At 36.7% G+C, this 18,026-nt stretch overlaps 1 protein-coding gene across 2 annotated transcripts in view; it reads left to right on the top strand.

Annotated features, from left to right (window-relative positions):
- Positions 1-17,539, top strand: part of LOC105228340 (lysosome membrane protein 2) — a 48,759-nt gene extending 31,220 nt beyond the window's left edge. For both annotated transcript variants that reach the window (XM_049451309.1, XM_049451308.1), the window contains exon 7: positions 16,728-17,539. In XM_049451309.1, the coding sequence (XP_049307266.1) occupies positions 16,728-16,978 (251 nt within the window). In that variant the 3' untranslated portion in view covers positions 16,979-17,539. The remainder of the gene's footprint in view (positions 1-16,727) is intronic.
- The last annotated feature ends 487 nt before the right edge of the window (positions 17,540-18,026 follow it).

Below are 18,026 nucleotides of genomic sequence, written 5' to 3'. Positions count from 1 at the left end.
GTTGTGCCCTTATATCAGTTGCTTGATCCGTGTCAAGAATAAACAGCTGGGCGTAGGAGGATTCTGAAGGATGATCTGCATGCAATGGACCTACCCTATGATATATTAATCCATGTATTCGGAAGCAATATGGTCCGCGCCCTGTAGGCTCCGCAATTTTCGCTTCGAATGATGCAAAAGCAAACGAACTATTTACCTGCCGAATATTCTCCAAATAGTGTCATGACAACATGACAACATGTCGTAAAGCCATTTCTTACCTAGTAACAATTTCAACCAAATATTAAGACAATAAGTATGTATATAAGTTATCGACTTGTATTGTACAAGTCTAAAAAAAAGATTTTTTCGTTGGTCGCAAGACCTTTATTGGATCACCAAAACATTAATACTGAAACTTAATTCTACTTATTTTCTCTTAAATATACCCTATTTCTACCTGTGTCAGCAATTGGTGTTGGTCGGCGCATGCCGGATGTTGTTGCAAGTGTTTTATTTTGCTTATTCCTTTTTTAGGTCGATCCAGAATTTTGATCGGCGCATGCCGGATATTGCGCTGCTGATATTGACAATTTTGCTGAGCGCGCGTCTGGGCTATTTCCCAGTTCTTTGTAATTGTTGACTTAGCGCAATAGTGTTGGTGTCAGCTTTGGTTTCAACTTAGCTGGTGCTAACTCTTCCGCCGCCAAAAACGAAGGTCCTCGTTTGCTTGGATTAAAAAACTGGGCTTGTGGGTTCTGTTAAGTAAGGCATTTCGGGTGTTACGACTTTTCTAATATCGGCCTCATTGGCGTTCGGATTGTAGCTCGATAGCTCTGGTTCTGCCTTGAAATTTATTTTCATGATTAACTTGATAATCAAACTTGCTATGAAGATAATGCTAGTGATCGCTAGCGAAAAATTTGTTACTAGGGCTGCTGAGTGGGTTGTTTTCAATGCGTCCAACCGCTTGGTGTTATTAATGTGAAGTTCTTGCAACATTTCTAAGCTTAAAATTTCTTCTTCCTTGTTTGAGGGGATATTTGATTGCAGTATAGCAGGCAGGGGTTTGCTGGTTAGTATCTCGTTAAAAGAGTATTTCTGGTTGTCGATTATAACCGTGGAATTGTGGAATTGCACTGCATATGATCCTTCAAGGGTTATTTTTTGGTTGTCAATTTGAATTGCACCTTTGTACTGGTTTAGTAGAATTATTCCAGGTGAGATGTTTTCAACTGAAGGGATGTGCTGATTGTTGACTAATGTGCACTCTGCTGGTTTGCTCTTGAGTAGTTGTGGGACACAGGTAGTGTTACTAATGTCTATAATGTTCCTATGATTACAAATTCTAATATTGTTGTTTTCTTTACATTTTACTTTAATGGCAAATATTTTATTATCATTACAAGTTACAATGTCCTCGAAAGGGATTTTATTAATATATTTTTCCTTTTTTATTGGTTTAATTAGAATTGATTCACAAATTTCTTCATTTGTTAATGGTATGCTTACTATGTAAAATAACATTGTGTTATTTGAAGCTATTTTTACATTTGCTAGTTCTAATGACTCTTCAACATTATTTAATGTAAGATTATTCTTTAAAATTACAGATTTAACTAATTCTAATTCTTCGTTTGATAGAATATATGAATTTACAATTCCGGCTTTAGCCCAATGAATCGCATAATCTATATTGATAATTTCTTCCTTTATAACTCTAAGTTTGTATTTTAATTCTGTAGCAACATTGTGCTGTATGTCTTCGCTAGATTGAACGGCCTTCAAAATTTTATTTGAAATGGCTGTTATCTTATTTATCCTATCAAAAACTATTTTATTTATTGTTACTTGATTGTTGTTATTGTCTACTATGTTATTTATTTGGCTCTCCAGTGTAACTAGGTCATCATGATCGGGATTTCCCGCGATCCATTTCCATACTTTTCCTATCGTGTCTATAGACTTCTTAAATCTTTTTGGTTTAAGTCTATTTAGATAAGTTTGTGCTAGATTTAATTCATTAATTAGGATGGGTAAAAGGGGGTTTTCATTAGTAATCTTTGATTTTACAGTGGTGCTTATTTCATTTAATGCATTTTGGCATGCATCTAGATCAACTTTGTGTATTATCCTATAGGTCCCAGTTTGAATTTTCGTCAGTCCTGTGCCGAATGTTGCTAGTTGTGAGTTTCTAAGTCTATAATTTTAAAGTCTGCGTACACTAAATGTACGAGAAGTTTTTATGTACTGTCCGTCCTTTTTCAGTTATTACCACGCTAGATTTGTCTTCCAATGTCCGTTGGAAAATAGACGGGGCATTCTTCAAACCAAATGGCAGTCTAGTGAACTCATATTTTCCATTGTTCACTGAAAATGCGGTCTTTTCCACGTCAGATTCCTTAAGAGGAATTTGATGGAAACCGTTTTTTAAGTCAATTACAAAGAAAATTCGGTGTTCTCCTAGTTGAGAGAGTACCTCATTTATTTCTGGTATTGGGTACCTATCTGCAATTGTGACCGTATTTAGTTTTCTGTAATCGATAACCATTCGGACCTTTTTGAAGCGTCGTTCTTTTTGGGTACGATCCAGACAGGTGAGTTGTAGGGTGACCTTGATTTTCCGATGATTCCGTCTTCCACCTCTTGTTTAAGGCTGGTAGGGTATGGGCAAGATTTTGAATATATGGGCGTGTCGGAAATTGTTCGTATTTCTGCTACTACTTTTCTTGTGTATGTCAGTTTTTCGTTCGGTTCTGAGAATAGGTTGCGGTGTTTTCGTGTTAGCTGGCTTATTTCGTCTTTACCTATTGTTGTAGGATGTTCGTCTCGAATATGTATTGTATTAACATTCTGTATGTTTATGTTTTCTCTGCGTGAGTTTTCGTATTGTTCGGGGTCTATCGTTTTAGGTAAAAAGACAATGTTTCATTATTTTATTCACAAATTGAAGTCTAATCTTCTTTTATTTTGGGCCATAACATTTAAAATCTCTTCCTCCGTCACGTCTACATCTCTATGGATATTCAAGAGAGCCATTCCGTTCAGGCGTGCTTCTCTAGTTTTATTTCTTAAATATGTTTTAAGCCTGCGAAGTGAGGAAAACGAGCTTTCACTTGAAGCGACAGACATAGGGATTGTTACTCCAATCTTTAAAAAAAGATGCACTGTTTTGAAAATTTTTGCATCGCGGCAATTCAACGCGTCTAAAAAAGTTTTGGATCTCTTTGTTTGATTTAACCAGTTCCTGAAAATATATTCAAAATTTTAGCTAGAAAATATAATCTGAAGAAAAGATTTTTACCCTTTTCCACATTCTAAATTCTGCAACGAAATCATCGGGATCTTCTACATCAGCGGACCATTGCTTTTCTAAAACACGAATAGTCTCCTGCATCTCAATAACGTCAAGATTTATGCATTTATTTGGCAAAATGTTTTCAATTTTGGAAAACAACTCTCGATGTTTTAAAAATCGTTCATTGATTTGATCCAAAAAATTATCTAAAAACGGTATATAAATTGATCTGCAGTAATATTCTTCCGGTTCGCCTTCATAATTGTCGCGATTAGTTTGCCGTTTCGCCAAACGCGGAATTTTGATTTCTAAATCTAATTCTGCGGCTATTGTTTTAACTGATTCAAAAATTAGTTTAAACGATTGTTCAGAATCCTTACGCATTTCACTAATTTCAGCATACAAATTATTTGCATAAGCAACGCAGCTGCTCAAATCACAGTCTATTTGCTGCAAACATAGGCTTATGTGTTTTGATAATGCAAAAATTGGCTTTAGTATCGCCATAGCAATCACAAATTGAGCTGTTTGGATTGCAGTTAACAAAGTATGTGGCTTTGATAAATCATTTCCTAAATTTTCAGTATCAAGCTCTTCCAACGCTGTACAGATCAATGGGAATAAATCGTTAAATAAAGAAAGAGATTCTAAATGCTCTACCCAACGTGTTTCGCAGAATTTAAGTAACCTCACTTGCTTTGAGTTTGGAAAGGATTCAAGAATAAGATTTTTGAGCAGTGCGCCTGCTTTAGTTGACATCCGAAAAAGATTTACGGTCTCTTCCATGGAACCAATACAATTTTCTATAGCATGTATTTTGCAAGTCGTTGCGATGGTTAAATTACTTTGAATTAAAAAAATATCTCTGTCCAGTTTATATTTTTCTGGGTTTTTTAATTGGCCTACATTCCCACAACTTTTTAATACTATCCAGATACAATAGGTTTGTTTTTACTCGTAGTTTAACATTTTCATAGTTTCAAAAAATTAAATTCTATCAGCAGAAAAGTATCAAAATAGGCCGTTTGTGAACAAAAAAGTATCAAATCACAAAATTTAGAAAAAAAAGTATCAAAAAAGATACAATTGTATCAAAACGGCAACGCTGTTAGTGACTAATGTATTCATTTATTTCACATATTCATACATCGTCGGCAGAAAGATTGCTTTGAAAACAACAAATTACAATTTTTCAAATGACTATGTAGAATTAAATTCTATTATGTGGGTTTGTGGTGTTAAACCCCCCCTCTGCGTTCGTCCCTGGCTTAATGTAAAAATTGAAGAACTTTAAACGCAAATATATCAAAAGTGGTTTAATGAATTTAAAATCTGTAAAATTTGTGCAAAGTTTCAGATCGCACACTTTAATTTGATGTATTATTTGTCTCTGTACGTTTTGTAGATCTCTGGAAATAAGCGCCTTGTCTTAGAATAATATATAGATGTTGAAAACTACTGATTTTCGATTCTATGGTTGATGTTTTCTCCTTATACCTCGAAGGAGGCTTGGATGAGTTTATATCACATTTGAGCTAATTAGCTTGATCGTAATATAAATATTTCAGACAAGCAAAACAAAATTTGAAACAAAAAAGTTTTCGTTTTTCAAAGTCTATGTAACATTTACTGGGAAAAATGTTGTTGTTATAAAAAATAAATTGTTTTGTTGTGGATGACAATCATTCACTACTTGCTCCATTCTCTCGCGTTGTCTATTATAGCCCAACATTTTTGATGGCGATTTGCAACTAAATTTTCCACACATTTGACAGGAACCGATCTTCAAGTATGTTGGAATAGCGTAAATAAATCTTTACGATTTTGTAATTGATTTAAGAAATGTTTAACTTTAAACTATAATTTTATTTTTTGTACATATTTCAACATTTAATTTACAGCATAAAATCAGTACAGTATTTGCTCGTTTTACTTATTTTTTCTATAATACTATTTATGTATTCTGTTCCACAGGAATTTTGTAGTTTATGTTGAGGAGTGCTCAGCCGGTCAATCTTCCTTGGAGCATCGTTATTCTGAGCCAAGTCTTGATTCGGCGCAAAGAAGAAAGGGATCGTTCAGCGCTAGAATTTGTGACTGGCAAAGTGCAGAGTACGTGAAGGAGAATATGAATCGACGGATATATGTATATCCTTATCGCAAATACTGAGACTTTCTTAGGCAAAAAGCACTTGTGATCCCGTAGTCATTTTTGTTTTCATGGTTGTTGAAAAAGCGCTACTTTTGCTTTAGGCTTCATTTTTGGCAGTTCTTTGTTTCCGGACAAGATTTTTCCAAAACGTCTAGTTAGGCATTCAATGAGTACAATTAAATCCTTTGCTTCCAAATTTAGGTTAAATTTTGGTAACAGCTGACTCAAATTGAAACTTTCAAGAACTTTATCGAAAAACCGTGTTTTAAAATCTATCATGACCGTGTCAATGAAAGGAATGTATGCAGAAAGATAGCTTTGAGATGGGTGATTGTTTCGATGACTCTGAAGACCACATGTTATGGGGTCTTCCACTTCAACATCTAATTTTTTAACCAAATTCCATTAAAGTGATGATCAGCATTAATTCTTCGCGTGTTCAGTGTTGCACCCAATGTTGTTATGACGTTTGATGCTTTCGCAAGGTCGATTGATTCGTTCTGCAGAATCACACTAAGTGGCTGCGTCAGTGACAAAACATCACTGAGACAAAAAATTCCAATAATAAATTCGAAGTTGCACAGTACTGTGACTAAATTCGACGCTTTTACTGCAGTCGTTCTATTCTTCCATTCCATGACTGTGAATTGATAAACGGCATCATGTCTTTGTACCTACCTTGTCTCACAAAGCTGCACAATTTTTCTGCCGAAGAATTGAGCTAAAACAGTGTTACGTTTCGGTCTTGAAACTTGGAAAAATCTTGTAAATCCTCTGAATATTTCCGATATCCTTCCAATCGAAGCAATTTGTTCAGATTATGGGAAAAAGATGGTATCATCTCAGCGTTTGCAGCTATTTTTTGTATTTCCTTTACAGATCCACGATCTCCCATCGGTGCCTATTGAAACGCATTTCTGAACATCTAGCCCTATATCTTTCATCTCTTTCAAAACCAACTGTCCTAACGCAGCTCCCGAAAGCGAAATCTCCTCGTGGTTGTTTTCTTCAATACTTATATACTTTTACTACTGTGATCAAATTGAAAGGTGAATTTTTAATTTATAGTTTGAGTGTTTTTTGAATCAGTATTTTTTTTCTTTAAGTTGGTAGTACTGTTAATGACATCTATGCTAAATTTCACGTCAAAATAATTTATAGTATTTGAGATACGCGTCGTTTTGTGAGGCTCTAAAAGTGAATTCTTCGATTTTTACTATGTCTGAATTTGCACCATCTCATACTGCTTTGGTTATTTGTGATCATTTCGCAAAATATATTTAATTTATCTAATATCGTGCCGCAATCACCGCATTCGCCTGATTAACATTGTTGTAACTTCTGGTTATTCAGCAAATTCACGTGACCACTCCGAGGACACTCTGAAGGAGATGAAATGGACAAAATTCACCTTTCATTTTGATCACGGTAGTATTTCCTTATAAATATTTGTACATGTGTGCATATGTGACTCGTATTTTCTTTCGTAAACATACAGACAAATGTGCCAAAGAAAGAATATGTACATACATACATATGTATGTTTGTCCCAGACAAAATTCACCTTTCAATTTGATCACAGTAGTAAGTTAATAAATGATAGTAAACTAAAAGCTTTATCTCTTTACTGCTCGTAAAAAATATCCCTAAGCAAGTAAGGAAGGGCTAAGGTCGGGTGTCACCGAACATTTTATACTCTCGCATGATAAAGTGATAATCGAGATATCATTATCCGTCATTTATATATTTTTTTATTTTGCTGTAAAATTAATTAGATTATTAGTTCCTGAGATATGGTTTTTGGTCCATAAGCGGGTGACGCCACGCCCATTTTCAATTAAAAAAAAAGCCTGGGTGCAGCTTCCTTCTGCCATTTCTTCCGTAAAATTCAGTGTTTCTGACGTTTTTTGTTAGTCGGTTAACGCACTTTTAGTGATTATCAACATAACCTTTGTACGGAAGGTGGGCGTGATTATTATCCGAGTTCCTCCATTTTTGAACTGTATATGGAAATGCCTGAAGGAAACGACTCTGTAGAGTTTGGTTGACATAGCTATAGTAGTTTCCGAGGGACCATGCCCACTTTTCCAAAAAAAAATTACGTCCAAATATGCCCCTCCCTTATGCGATCCTTTGTGCCAAATTTCACTTCAATATCTTTATTTATGGATTAGTTATGACACTTTCTAGGTTTTCGGTTTTCGCCATTTTGTGGGCGTGGCAGTCTGCCGATTTTGCCCATCTTCGAACTTAACCTTCTTATGGAGCCAAGAAATACGTGTACCAAGTTTCATCATGATATCTCAATTTTTACTCAAGTTACAGCTTGCACGGACGGACGGACAGACAGATATCCGGATTTCAACGCTACTCGTCACCCTGATCACTTTGGTATATATAACCCTATATCTGACTCTTTTAGTTTTAGGACTTACAAAAAACCATTACGTGAACAAAACTATAACACTCTCCTTAGCAACTTTGTTGCGAGAGTATAAATACAACTTAATTAAATAAAACAAGTAAGGAAGGGCTAAGTTCGGGTGTCACCGACCATTTTATACTCTCGCATAATAAAGTGATAATCGAGATTTCATTATCCGTCATTTACATATTTTTTTATTTTACTGTAAAATTAATTAGAATTCAATTCTTTGAAATTTACCGTTATTTCCGGTGAAAAATTAGGTCAGGTTAGGATAGGCACTGAGTTCTTCGTGTTCGATATCAGGGACCTTGAAAAGTTATAGTCCGATCACGACAATTTTTCCACAAGGGATACCTCAGCTCAAATACCGTATTTGTGTAAAGTTTTATTCCGCTATGATCATTGGTTCCTAATGTATATATTATACAGAGAAGGCATCAGATGGAATTCAAAATAGGGTTATATTGGAAGAAGGCGTGGTTGTGAACCGATTTCACCCATATTTCGTACATGTCATCAGGGTGTTAAGAAAATATTATATACCGAATTTCATTGAAATCGGTCGAGTAGTTCCTGAGATATGGTTTTTGGTCCATGAGTGGGGGACGCCACGCCCATTTTCAATTTAAAAAATCATCTTCTTTTGCCATTTCCTCCGTAAAATTTAGTGTTTCTAACGTTTTTTGTTAGTCGGTTAACGCACTTTTAGTGATTTTCAACATAACCTTTGTACGGAAGGTGGGCGTGATTATTATCCGATTTCTTCCATTTTTGAACTGTATATGGAAATGCCTGAAGGAAATGATTTTGTAGAGTTTGGTTGACATAGCTATAGTAGTTTCCGACATATATACAAACAACTTAGTAGGGGACGGGGCCACGCCCACTTTTCCAAAAAAATTACGTCCAAATATGCCCCTCCCTAATGCGATCCTTTGTGCCAAATTTCACTTTAATATCGATTTTGCCCATTTTCGAACTTCACCTTCTTATGGAGCCAAGAAATACGTGTACCAAGTTTCATCATGATATCTCAATTTTTACTCAAGTTGCAGCTTGCACGGACGGACGGACGGACAGACAGACATCCGGATTTCAACTCTACTCGTCACCCTGATCACTTTGGTATATGGTGTGAACAAAACTATAATACTCTCCTTAGCAGCTTTGTTGCGAGAGTATAAAAATTCTTTAAGCAATTACAACTTCTGGTTACTTCTTAAAACGATAAAACTTATACAACTACTTAAGGCATTTGCATTTAAAATGTAAAAATATTGGGTTGGTAATTCTACTGTAGGATTATTTTGAAAATGTTTCTTCAAATATTCTTCTTTTTCTTAATTGGCGTAGACACCGCTTACGCGATTATAGCCGAGTCAACAACCGCGCGCCAGTCGTTTCTTCTTTTCGCTACGTGGCGCCAATTGGATATTCCAAGCGAAGCCAGGTCCTTCTCCACTTGGTCCTTCCAACGGAGTGGAGGTCTTCCTCTTCCTCTGCTTCCCCCGGCGGGTACTGCGTCGAATACTTTCAGAGCTGGAGTGTTTTCATCCATCCGGACAACATGACCTAGCCAGCGTAGCCGCTGTCTTTTAATTCGCTGAACTATGTCAATGTCGTCGTATATCTCGTACAGCTCATCGTTCCATCGAATGCGATATTCGCCGTGGCCAACACGCAAAGGACCATAAATCTTTCGCAGAACTTTTCTCTCGAAAACTCGCAACGTCGACTCATCCGTTGTTGACATTGTCCAAGCCTCTGCACCATATAGCAGGACGGGAATTATGAGTGACTTACAGAGTTTGGTTTTTGTTTGTCGAGAGAGGACTTTGCTTTTCAATTGCCTACTTAGTCCGAAGTAGCACCTGTTGGCAAGAGTTATCCTGCGTTGGATTTCTAGGCTGACATTGTTGGTGGTGTTTACGCTGGTTCCAAGATAGACGAAATTATCTACAACTTCAAAGTTATGACTGTCAACAGTGACGTGAGGGCCAAGTCGCGAGTGCGACGACTGTTTGTTTGATGACAGGAGATATTTCGTCCTGCCCTCGTTCACTGCCAGACCCATTTCTTTTGCTTCCTTGTTCAGTCTGGAGAAAGCAGAACTAACGGCGCAGGTGTTGAGGCCGATGATATCAATATCATCGGCATACGCCAGTAGTTGTACACTCTTGTAGGAGATGGTACCTTCTCTGTTGAGTTCTGTAGCTCGAACTATTTTCTCCAGAAGCAGGTTGAAAAAGTCGCACGATAGGGAATCGCCTTGTCTGAACACTCGTTTGGTATCGAACGGCTCGGAGAGGTCCTTCCCGATCCTGACGGAGCTTTTCGTGCTGCCCAACGTCAGTTTACACAGCCGTATTAGTTTTGCGGGGATACCAAATTCAGACATCGCGGCATAAAGGCAGCTCCTTTTCGGGCTGTCGAAAGCAGCTTTGAAATCGACGAATAGGTGGTGAGTGTCGATTCTTTTTTCACGAGTCTTTTCCAAGATTTGACGCATGGTGAATATCTGGTCGGTTGTTGATTTACCAGGTCTGAAGCCATACTGATAAGGTCCAATCAGTTTGTTGACGGTGGGCTTTAACCTTTCACACAATACGCTCGATAGAACCTTGTACGCGATGTTGAGGAGGATTATCCCATGGTAGTTGGCGCAGATTGTGGGGTCTCCTTTTTTATGGATTGGGCAGAGCACACTTAGATTCCAATCGTCCGACCATATTTTACAAAGAAGCTGATGCATGCTCCTTATCAGTTCTTCGCCGCCGTGTTTGAATAGCTCGGCCGGCAATCCATCGGCCCCTGCCGCTTTGTTGTTTTTCAGGCGGGCAATTGCTATTCGAACTTCTTCATGGCCGTTTAATGGAACGTCTGCTCCATCGTCATCGATTGGGGAATCGGGTTCGCCTTCTTCTGGTGTTATGCGTTCACTGCCATTCAGCAGGCTGGAGAAGTGTTCCCTCCATAATCTAAGTATGCTCTGGGCATCGGTGGCTAGATCACCTTTGGGGGTTCTACAGGAGTATGCTCCGGTCTTGAAACCTTTTGTAAGCCGCCGCATTTTTTCGTAGAATTTTCGAGCGTTACCCCTGTCGGCCAGCTTATCAAGCTCTTCGTACTCACGCATTTCGGCCTCTTTCTTCTTCTGTCTGCAAATGCGTCTCGCTTCCCTCTTCAACTCTCGGTATCTATCCCATCCCGCACTTGTTGTGGTCGATCGTAACGTTGCGAGGTAGGCAGCCTGTTTTCTCTCCGCTGCGACACGGCGCTCCTCGTCGTACCAGCTGTTCTTTTGCACTTTCCGAAAACCAATGATTTCGGTTGCAGCTGTACGTTAGGAGTTTGAAATGCCGTCCGACAGTTCCCTTATACTGAGTTGTTGACGAGTGCTCTCAGAGAGCAGGAGTGCAAGCCGAGTAGATAATCGTTCGGCTGTCTGTTGTGATTGCAGCTTCTCGACGTCGAACCTTCCTTGTGTTTGTTGGCGTGGGTTTTTTGCTGCGCAGAGGCGGGTGCGAATCTTAGCTGCAACAAGATAGTGGTCCGAGTCGATGTTGGGCCCTCGGAGCGCACGCACATCTAAAACACTGGAGACGTATCTTCCGTCTATCACAACATGATCGATCTGGTTGGTAGTTTTTCGATCCGGAGACAGCCAGGTAGCTTGATGAATCTTCTTATGCTGGAATCTAGTATTACAGATAACCATATTTCGGGCCCCGGCGAAGTCGATCAGCCTCGACCTATTTGCGGATGTTTCCTCGTGTAGGCTGAATTTACCGACCGTAGTGCCAAAGATACCTTCTTTGCCCACCCTGGCGTTGAAGCACGATTTTTAAATCGTGGCAGGGGCATCTCACATAAGTGCGCTCCAAGCACTCATAAAGGCATCTTTGGTCACATCGTCCTTCTCTTCCGTCGGGGCGTGGGCGCAAATCAGCGATATGTTGAAGAATCTCGCTTTGATGCGGATTGTGGCTAGACGTTCATTCACGGCAGTGAATGATAGTACTCGGCGACGGAGTCTCTCTCCCACCACGAATCCCACACCAAACTTAAATGTCACAAGGACCTACTCGTCTCTGTCCTTGTCCCGTCCATCGCATTTCTTGGACGGCGGTGATGTCAGCCTTTGTTTTCACGAGGACATCAACCAGCTGGGCAGCGGCACCTTCTCAGTAAGGGACCGGACATTCCAGGTGCATGCCCTCAATTCGTAGTCCTTATTTCGTTTGCCTTGGTCGTCATCAAAAGGGGGGTCTCTCATCCGAGGCTGTTTACACTTTTTCATTGGGGCTGTTTTTTTACGTGGCGGGTCCCAAACCCAGAGCACAACCCTTAGTAGGGGATATTTCGCCTTCTCACTTTAGCTCGCCTTCAAACGGATGTTCTTAGGCTACCCAGAGGATACTTGATCAAAGACCGGAAGTCGTGAGCTGCTTGAGTCACATGTAAAAGAATCGTTTCTGGTCACTCCCAAGTGAATGGCAATCAGAGAACTTTCCTAACTTGCGTGAACTTCTCCACATGACTCCATCCTCCTCAGAGAACTTTCCTCACTTGCGTGAACTTCTTCAAATATTACATTTTGCATATATTTCATGTACAAAATTTCACTAATTTTCCTTGATAAAATTCTTGTAGTTAAGAAAAATCATAAATACGTTACACTTAAAAGTTAAAATCGCAATTCAAACGGCCATTGCAATCCATGGGTCCCACCGCTATCGCAATTTGCAAGATGGAACTGCTACGGCAATTGCAATTCATAGAAGTGAACAGCTGTGTACAAAAAGAGGTCGCAGTGGCGATATTTTTTTTCAATCACAGTGAAAAAATTACCGGCATTGGAATATCACTCATCACTAGTAGGTAGTATTAAACACAAGTTTTATGTGGACAAAATTTTTATACTTTGTGCAACATGTTGCGAATATATAAAAAAAATGAAATCGAAAGACAACTACTCCCAACAACAAATAAAAGGGACAATGCTAGGGGCATAATACAATGAATTTGAATGGACATGATACTTCTTGATAAGTCAAAGATAATTTAAAAACCTCTAACATCACAGTCTCAAAATGACTATAAACTAGCATATTTTAATTCAGCGAGCATATAACCTTACCAGTTAAGCTTCTTACAAGTATAACTTGCTGAGGTATACTCGCCGTGTCCAGGGTTCGTTACAATAAATTTGTAAGCATTGAGGCTCTTCTGCGAATCGTACTTTATTTTATTTTATATTATAATTTTAATCAAAGTTACAAAGTTGTCTCCCGCGTTATAGTTTCAGCTTTACAACATGTTAAGAGATTTTCATTTGGATGCAATTTATATAGCTACAAATGTCCCAGGAAGGAGTGCATTTAACAGAGTTGAACGACGCATGGCACCTCTTAGTCGCGAACTTACTAGTGTACTATTAAATCATTATGATTTTAGGTCACATCTTGATTCAAGTAATCGAACTATTGACTTAGATGTAGAAAAACGAAACTTCTAAAGTGCGGGCAATGTGTTGGCTGACATTTGGACCAAGTTAGTCATCGATAATTTTCCAGTCGTTGCTGAATGTGTTGCACCAACTGTTACTGGACTGGATATTGACAGGCTATGATGTTGAAAAATAATGCTACTTGGTAAGCTAATCATGTACGTGAGTCACAATATTTTTTACAAATAGTTAAATGTGAAACTATTGCATGTTGCGGTGTAAGACGTTGTAGTCTTTGGAAATTATTAAAAGAAGGATACTTACCACCACTTGTGTTAATTAAACAGACATCAGAAGGTTATGGAGTCACAGGGAGTGATGACAACGACGCTAAGTTTGCTCCATTATTACTACAGATATTATTAAATCTCCAAGCATCATCCCATCTGAAACAAGTTCCATATGATAGTTATTGCCCTAGTGTCGAGTCATACTTGTTTAAAAGATCGTGTAGCATATGTGGTCTATATTTTTCTTCATATTAAGCCACCAATCAACACAAACAATCACATAAAAAACAAGAGCTTTTACCTATCGCGAAAGTTCGTCCTCAAAGAATTGCGGCTGAACGTGCCCGAGAGATTCTCTGTTTAATGAATGATGACGATGCTTTATGGATGGAAGAAGACGATTTTGAGACGAAAGATGTTCCTGACATCCAAATTCAGAACGAAAACGAAGTGCCTGATTTATCGGTAGTAAATGATATAAAGGAGTGGGTCAATAGTCCGTGGACACCAGATGATTATGTTTTGTATTTTTAATTAGCATATTTAAGTATCTATTATTTCTTGACTAGTCATTCGTTCTGTCTGTACTTGAATATTTAACTAAATGTTGATTTTATTAAAGATTATTCAATAAATATAAGAATAAATAGAATAACCTTTTTTTTGATAAATAAAATTGGAAAATGTGTGACGTCACGAAAGGGGGGGGCTAGTTCAAAATGTGACAACTTCTGACAAGGAGGGGGGAGGGGTTAAAAAGTCCTTAAATTCGTGTAACGTAATTTATGGATAGCCCCTAAACCCTTTAATTTAATATTCAATAATATATCATATCAAAAAATAACAGTAATTTTACTCGAATGTTAAAAAATTAGAATAAAAAATAAAGATTCTGATTTAAATATAAAAAAAATTATTACTATTATTGTAGTTTCCTTATAACAAATAGTATAAAAATTAATTCCTATTCTGGTATTTTAATTTTTAAGCCAAATCGCGGTAATTGTAAAAGCACTGCAAAAAAAGAGGTAGTAAGGTTTGCTTGGCCACGATCTTTTTTAACTTAAATAAGATGTTTCCTCTCCCTATTACAAGTACGAGTAGTATATGGTTGGGGTAATTCGTAGATCTGTTGTACGAATTTTCGACATTAAACTACAGTAAGTCTAATATTATACGTTCATTTAAATTTGATAAGATACAGGGTTTGTCCGGAAAGTAATGGAACTGATTTCCTTCCGCCGCGATTGTACTTCGGACTTCGGTGGCACCAGTTCTTTTCCGTTAAGCTTCTTGGAATTAAAGTTATTTTAGCATATTTAATACAAAACAAATGAGTACAACGAACTGGTGAAGTGTTTGTGGATATAAAAATTAAAAATATATGTGTAAAATTCATTATACATTAAATAACTAAATAGGGGTATTCTCTATAAAATCTAATTAAAATTTACCTTTCTCAACAATTTAACGACGTAATATGTCTTTATGTAAAATGGCAACTACAACAGGGTTGCAATTTTATTTTTGCGTGACATTGCACGCAAATATACATGGGTCTGACATACTTTACAGCCATTGCAAATAATTTTCTGCATGTGTTTGTTGTTGTGCCGTTGTAAATCTGCAATTCTTGCACCGTGCACCGGGTTTTGCAAGAGCAAGAGAATACCCTTAATTTTTGAAAGTTAAATGAAGATATCTCAAAACCATAAGTCAGCGACTATATACATACATAGTTTTTTTTCTAACTCTGGAGAACCTCTTCTTTTGATACATACCCATTTTAACCCCGAAATCGAAAAGTTGCGAAAAGTTTTATTCTGATATATTTATTGATACTTGATTTATGAACTATAAAATGAGTGGATTAAATGCAATAAAATTTGTGATATGTTTTTATATATAGATGGGTTGCTGAGATATCGAATTTCACCTTAGGGTGGACGGTGCAACGCCCATTGTCCAATTTTTTCACCGATTATTGAGAAGGTGGTATTCGAGCCAGTAGTTTTGATTAATACAGCTTTATTGGTTTCTTGGATATGTATTTGTACATTAATACTGTGGTACTTTGTGCCAACTTAACAGCATTTTATGGTTGAGGCAATGACCAGATTTCAGCAATACCAATTTTTTTACCGTACCATAGATGAACTTGACATATCAATTTTTTTACAATTTGCTAGGCACATAGACGGTGCAAACAATTACATTCAAAAATATGGCAAATGAATTCAAAAATCATAATTCGATGAAAGTGTGAATGGATTACAATCTATAATATGGTCTCACTTGCTTCATATTTTTTGTATATTTGTGTTGAAAGCCACCAAACTAACTCAATTCACTATATTCAGCAGTTGTTGTGGAAAATAGTCATAATTTTTATTACTGAACCACATAATGAGATATTTAACAACATAAATTTAACTTAACAAAATAAAATATATTTGACATTTGAAGGTAAAGTCAACTAGAGGGACGGAAATAATTATTATCGTATAGAGACTCTACTGAAAGTTTAGACCGATTTCATGGTAAATAAAACATGCCCTTTAAACAATTAAAATATCGAACACATTTACTAATAACAAGGGTATGAAGTCTAACCAAAAATCCGAAATCTTTATAGGCGTTCGTTACATGGATCCGTTGAAAAAAAAACTAGGCAAAGAAATTTCATCGATATCACGACTTACATATGTATATATGTATGTTAGGAAAGCGCCAAAAACCACAACTAAACTAAAACGTAGGAAGGAAGTTAATTTATTAGTGATTTATTTGAAAACTATGCTATTACGGTATCGGTACTATTATGGACTCCAATGCGTCTTTTAAAACGCGTACATTTATGCAACAATTTAGAAAATATGTGCGAAATATAACGTTTTAATTTCTCTCAGCGAAGTCATATGGTAAATTTATATTGTAATTTTCATGATATTTGTGTTTTACGCATATTCAGGTTCGTAAATGCACCTGCATATCCATACAAACCACTATTACAAAATTCTAAATAAAATCTAAAGTTAGATACAAGTGTGTACCAAAAATGTTAATCTACCCATTTTATTTGTAAATCTTGTTTATGAAATATTAATATTCAACATATATATCTCTTTCAGATAAATTGGATCGAATTAAAGAAGGCACCATATTACCTCTTATATGGATAGAAATAACATCAGGGGACTTTACCGATGAGATAATAGATAATCTCTATATAAGCACCTTCGGTTTGAACGCCATCCAATATGCTTTGAAATATGGCACATTATTTGCCTGCATTATTTCATTTGCACTCATCGTTGGAGGATTTTATAATTTAACTCAAAAACGAAGACAGCACGCTAATCTAGCACTAAGTAAAACGTAAATAGGAAATGAAAAGGATGTTAGATATTAAGAACTAATGCAAAACAAGAGCTTTGTAAATATGTACATAAATATTACTTGTTAACCAAACCTATTTTTACAAACTTGTGCTTAGTGTGTTATCATATAATAATGTCCCGTTTTTCAGATATCTAAGCATAGCGATCCCAAACGGTTTGAACAGGTGTAAAAAATCTAGAAACCAAAGAAACTAGTTAAATCAATTGAAATGACAGTTAAACATTAAAATGACTCCTTCATTTTAAACTAGTTTACCAATAACTACTTAATAAATGTTACGGATTCGAAATGACAATACGGTTTTGTTCTGCAATTCGTCCGATTTCTTTTGACTTAGAATTTATGTTCGAAACAGCTGATTCCCTTGTGACAGTTTGACAAAACAAATAAAAAAGATTCGTTAGTTCAATATATGAGCTAACCTGGAATTAAATATATTTTATTGAAGAAATAATGTTTTTTAAGGCCGCTTATGTGTTGAGCGAACGTAAACAATCAATTTAGAAACGGAACCATTGTAATCCCCTGTCCACCCCTGTCCTTAATTTTGAAAAAAACGTTTGTCGACTTCTGATGGTTTCTTGTTTGCTTCAGGTTTGTTTCCGCCTATTACTTAAGGGGGGAACCTGCTTTAGAAGCTTCAAAAATCGATTTTTGAGGATTTTTTTGGGAGGGAAAGAAATGATTGATTAAAGCGAAATTTCTTGGGTTTATAGTTATATTTTTAAACATCATCCGAAAATTTGTTGAATGCGAAATCTCGGATATTCTGTTTGACTTTTCCTATTTTTTTTTAGTTTAAATAAAAGATAATTTAATGCCAATGATAAACATTTTGCACCAATTCCATACGACGTTTAGTTTTTTTTCTATCCTGCTATAATTTCGCTTCAAAGTTTACGCGATCATATATCTGCTAGACGCTCGGTCACTATTTCCCTTCTAGCTTCGACAATATTTCGAAATCCCATCTATATCTTTAGGGACATATTTTTGATAATTTTTAAAGAGATTTAAGCAAAAAATCG

This window comes from Bactrocera dorsalis, chromosome 3 (genome assembly GCF_023373825.1).
Source record: "Bactrocera dorsalis isolate Fly_Bdor chromosome 3, ASM2337382v1, whole genome shotgun sequence".
Classification (NCBI taxonomy): domain Eukaryota; kingdom Metazoa; phylum Arthropoda; class Insecta; order Diptera; family Tephritidae; genus Bactrocera; species Bactrocera dorsalis.
The sequence above is the reverse complement of the archived record's forward strand: the minus strand, read 5'-3'. Positions and strand labels throughout refer to the sequence as shown.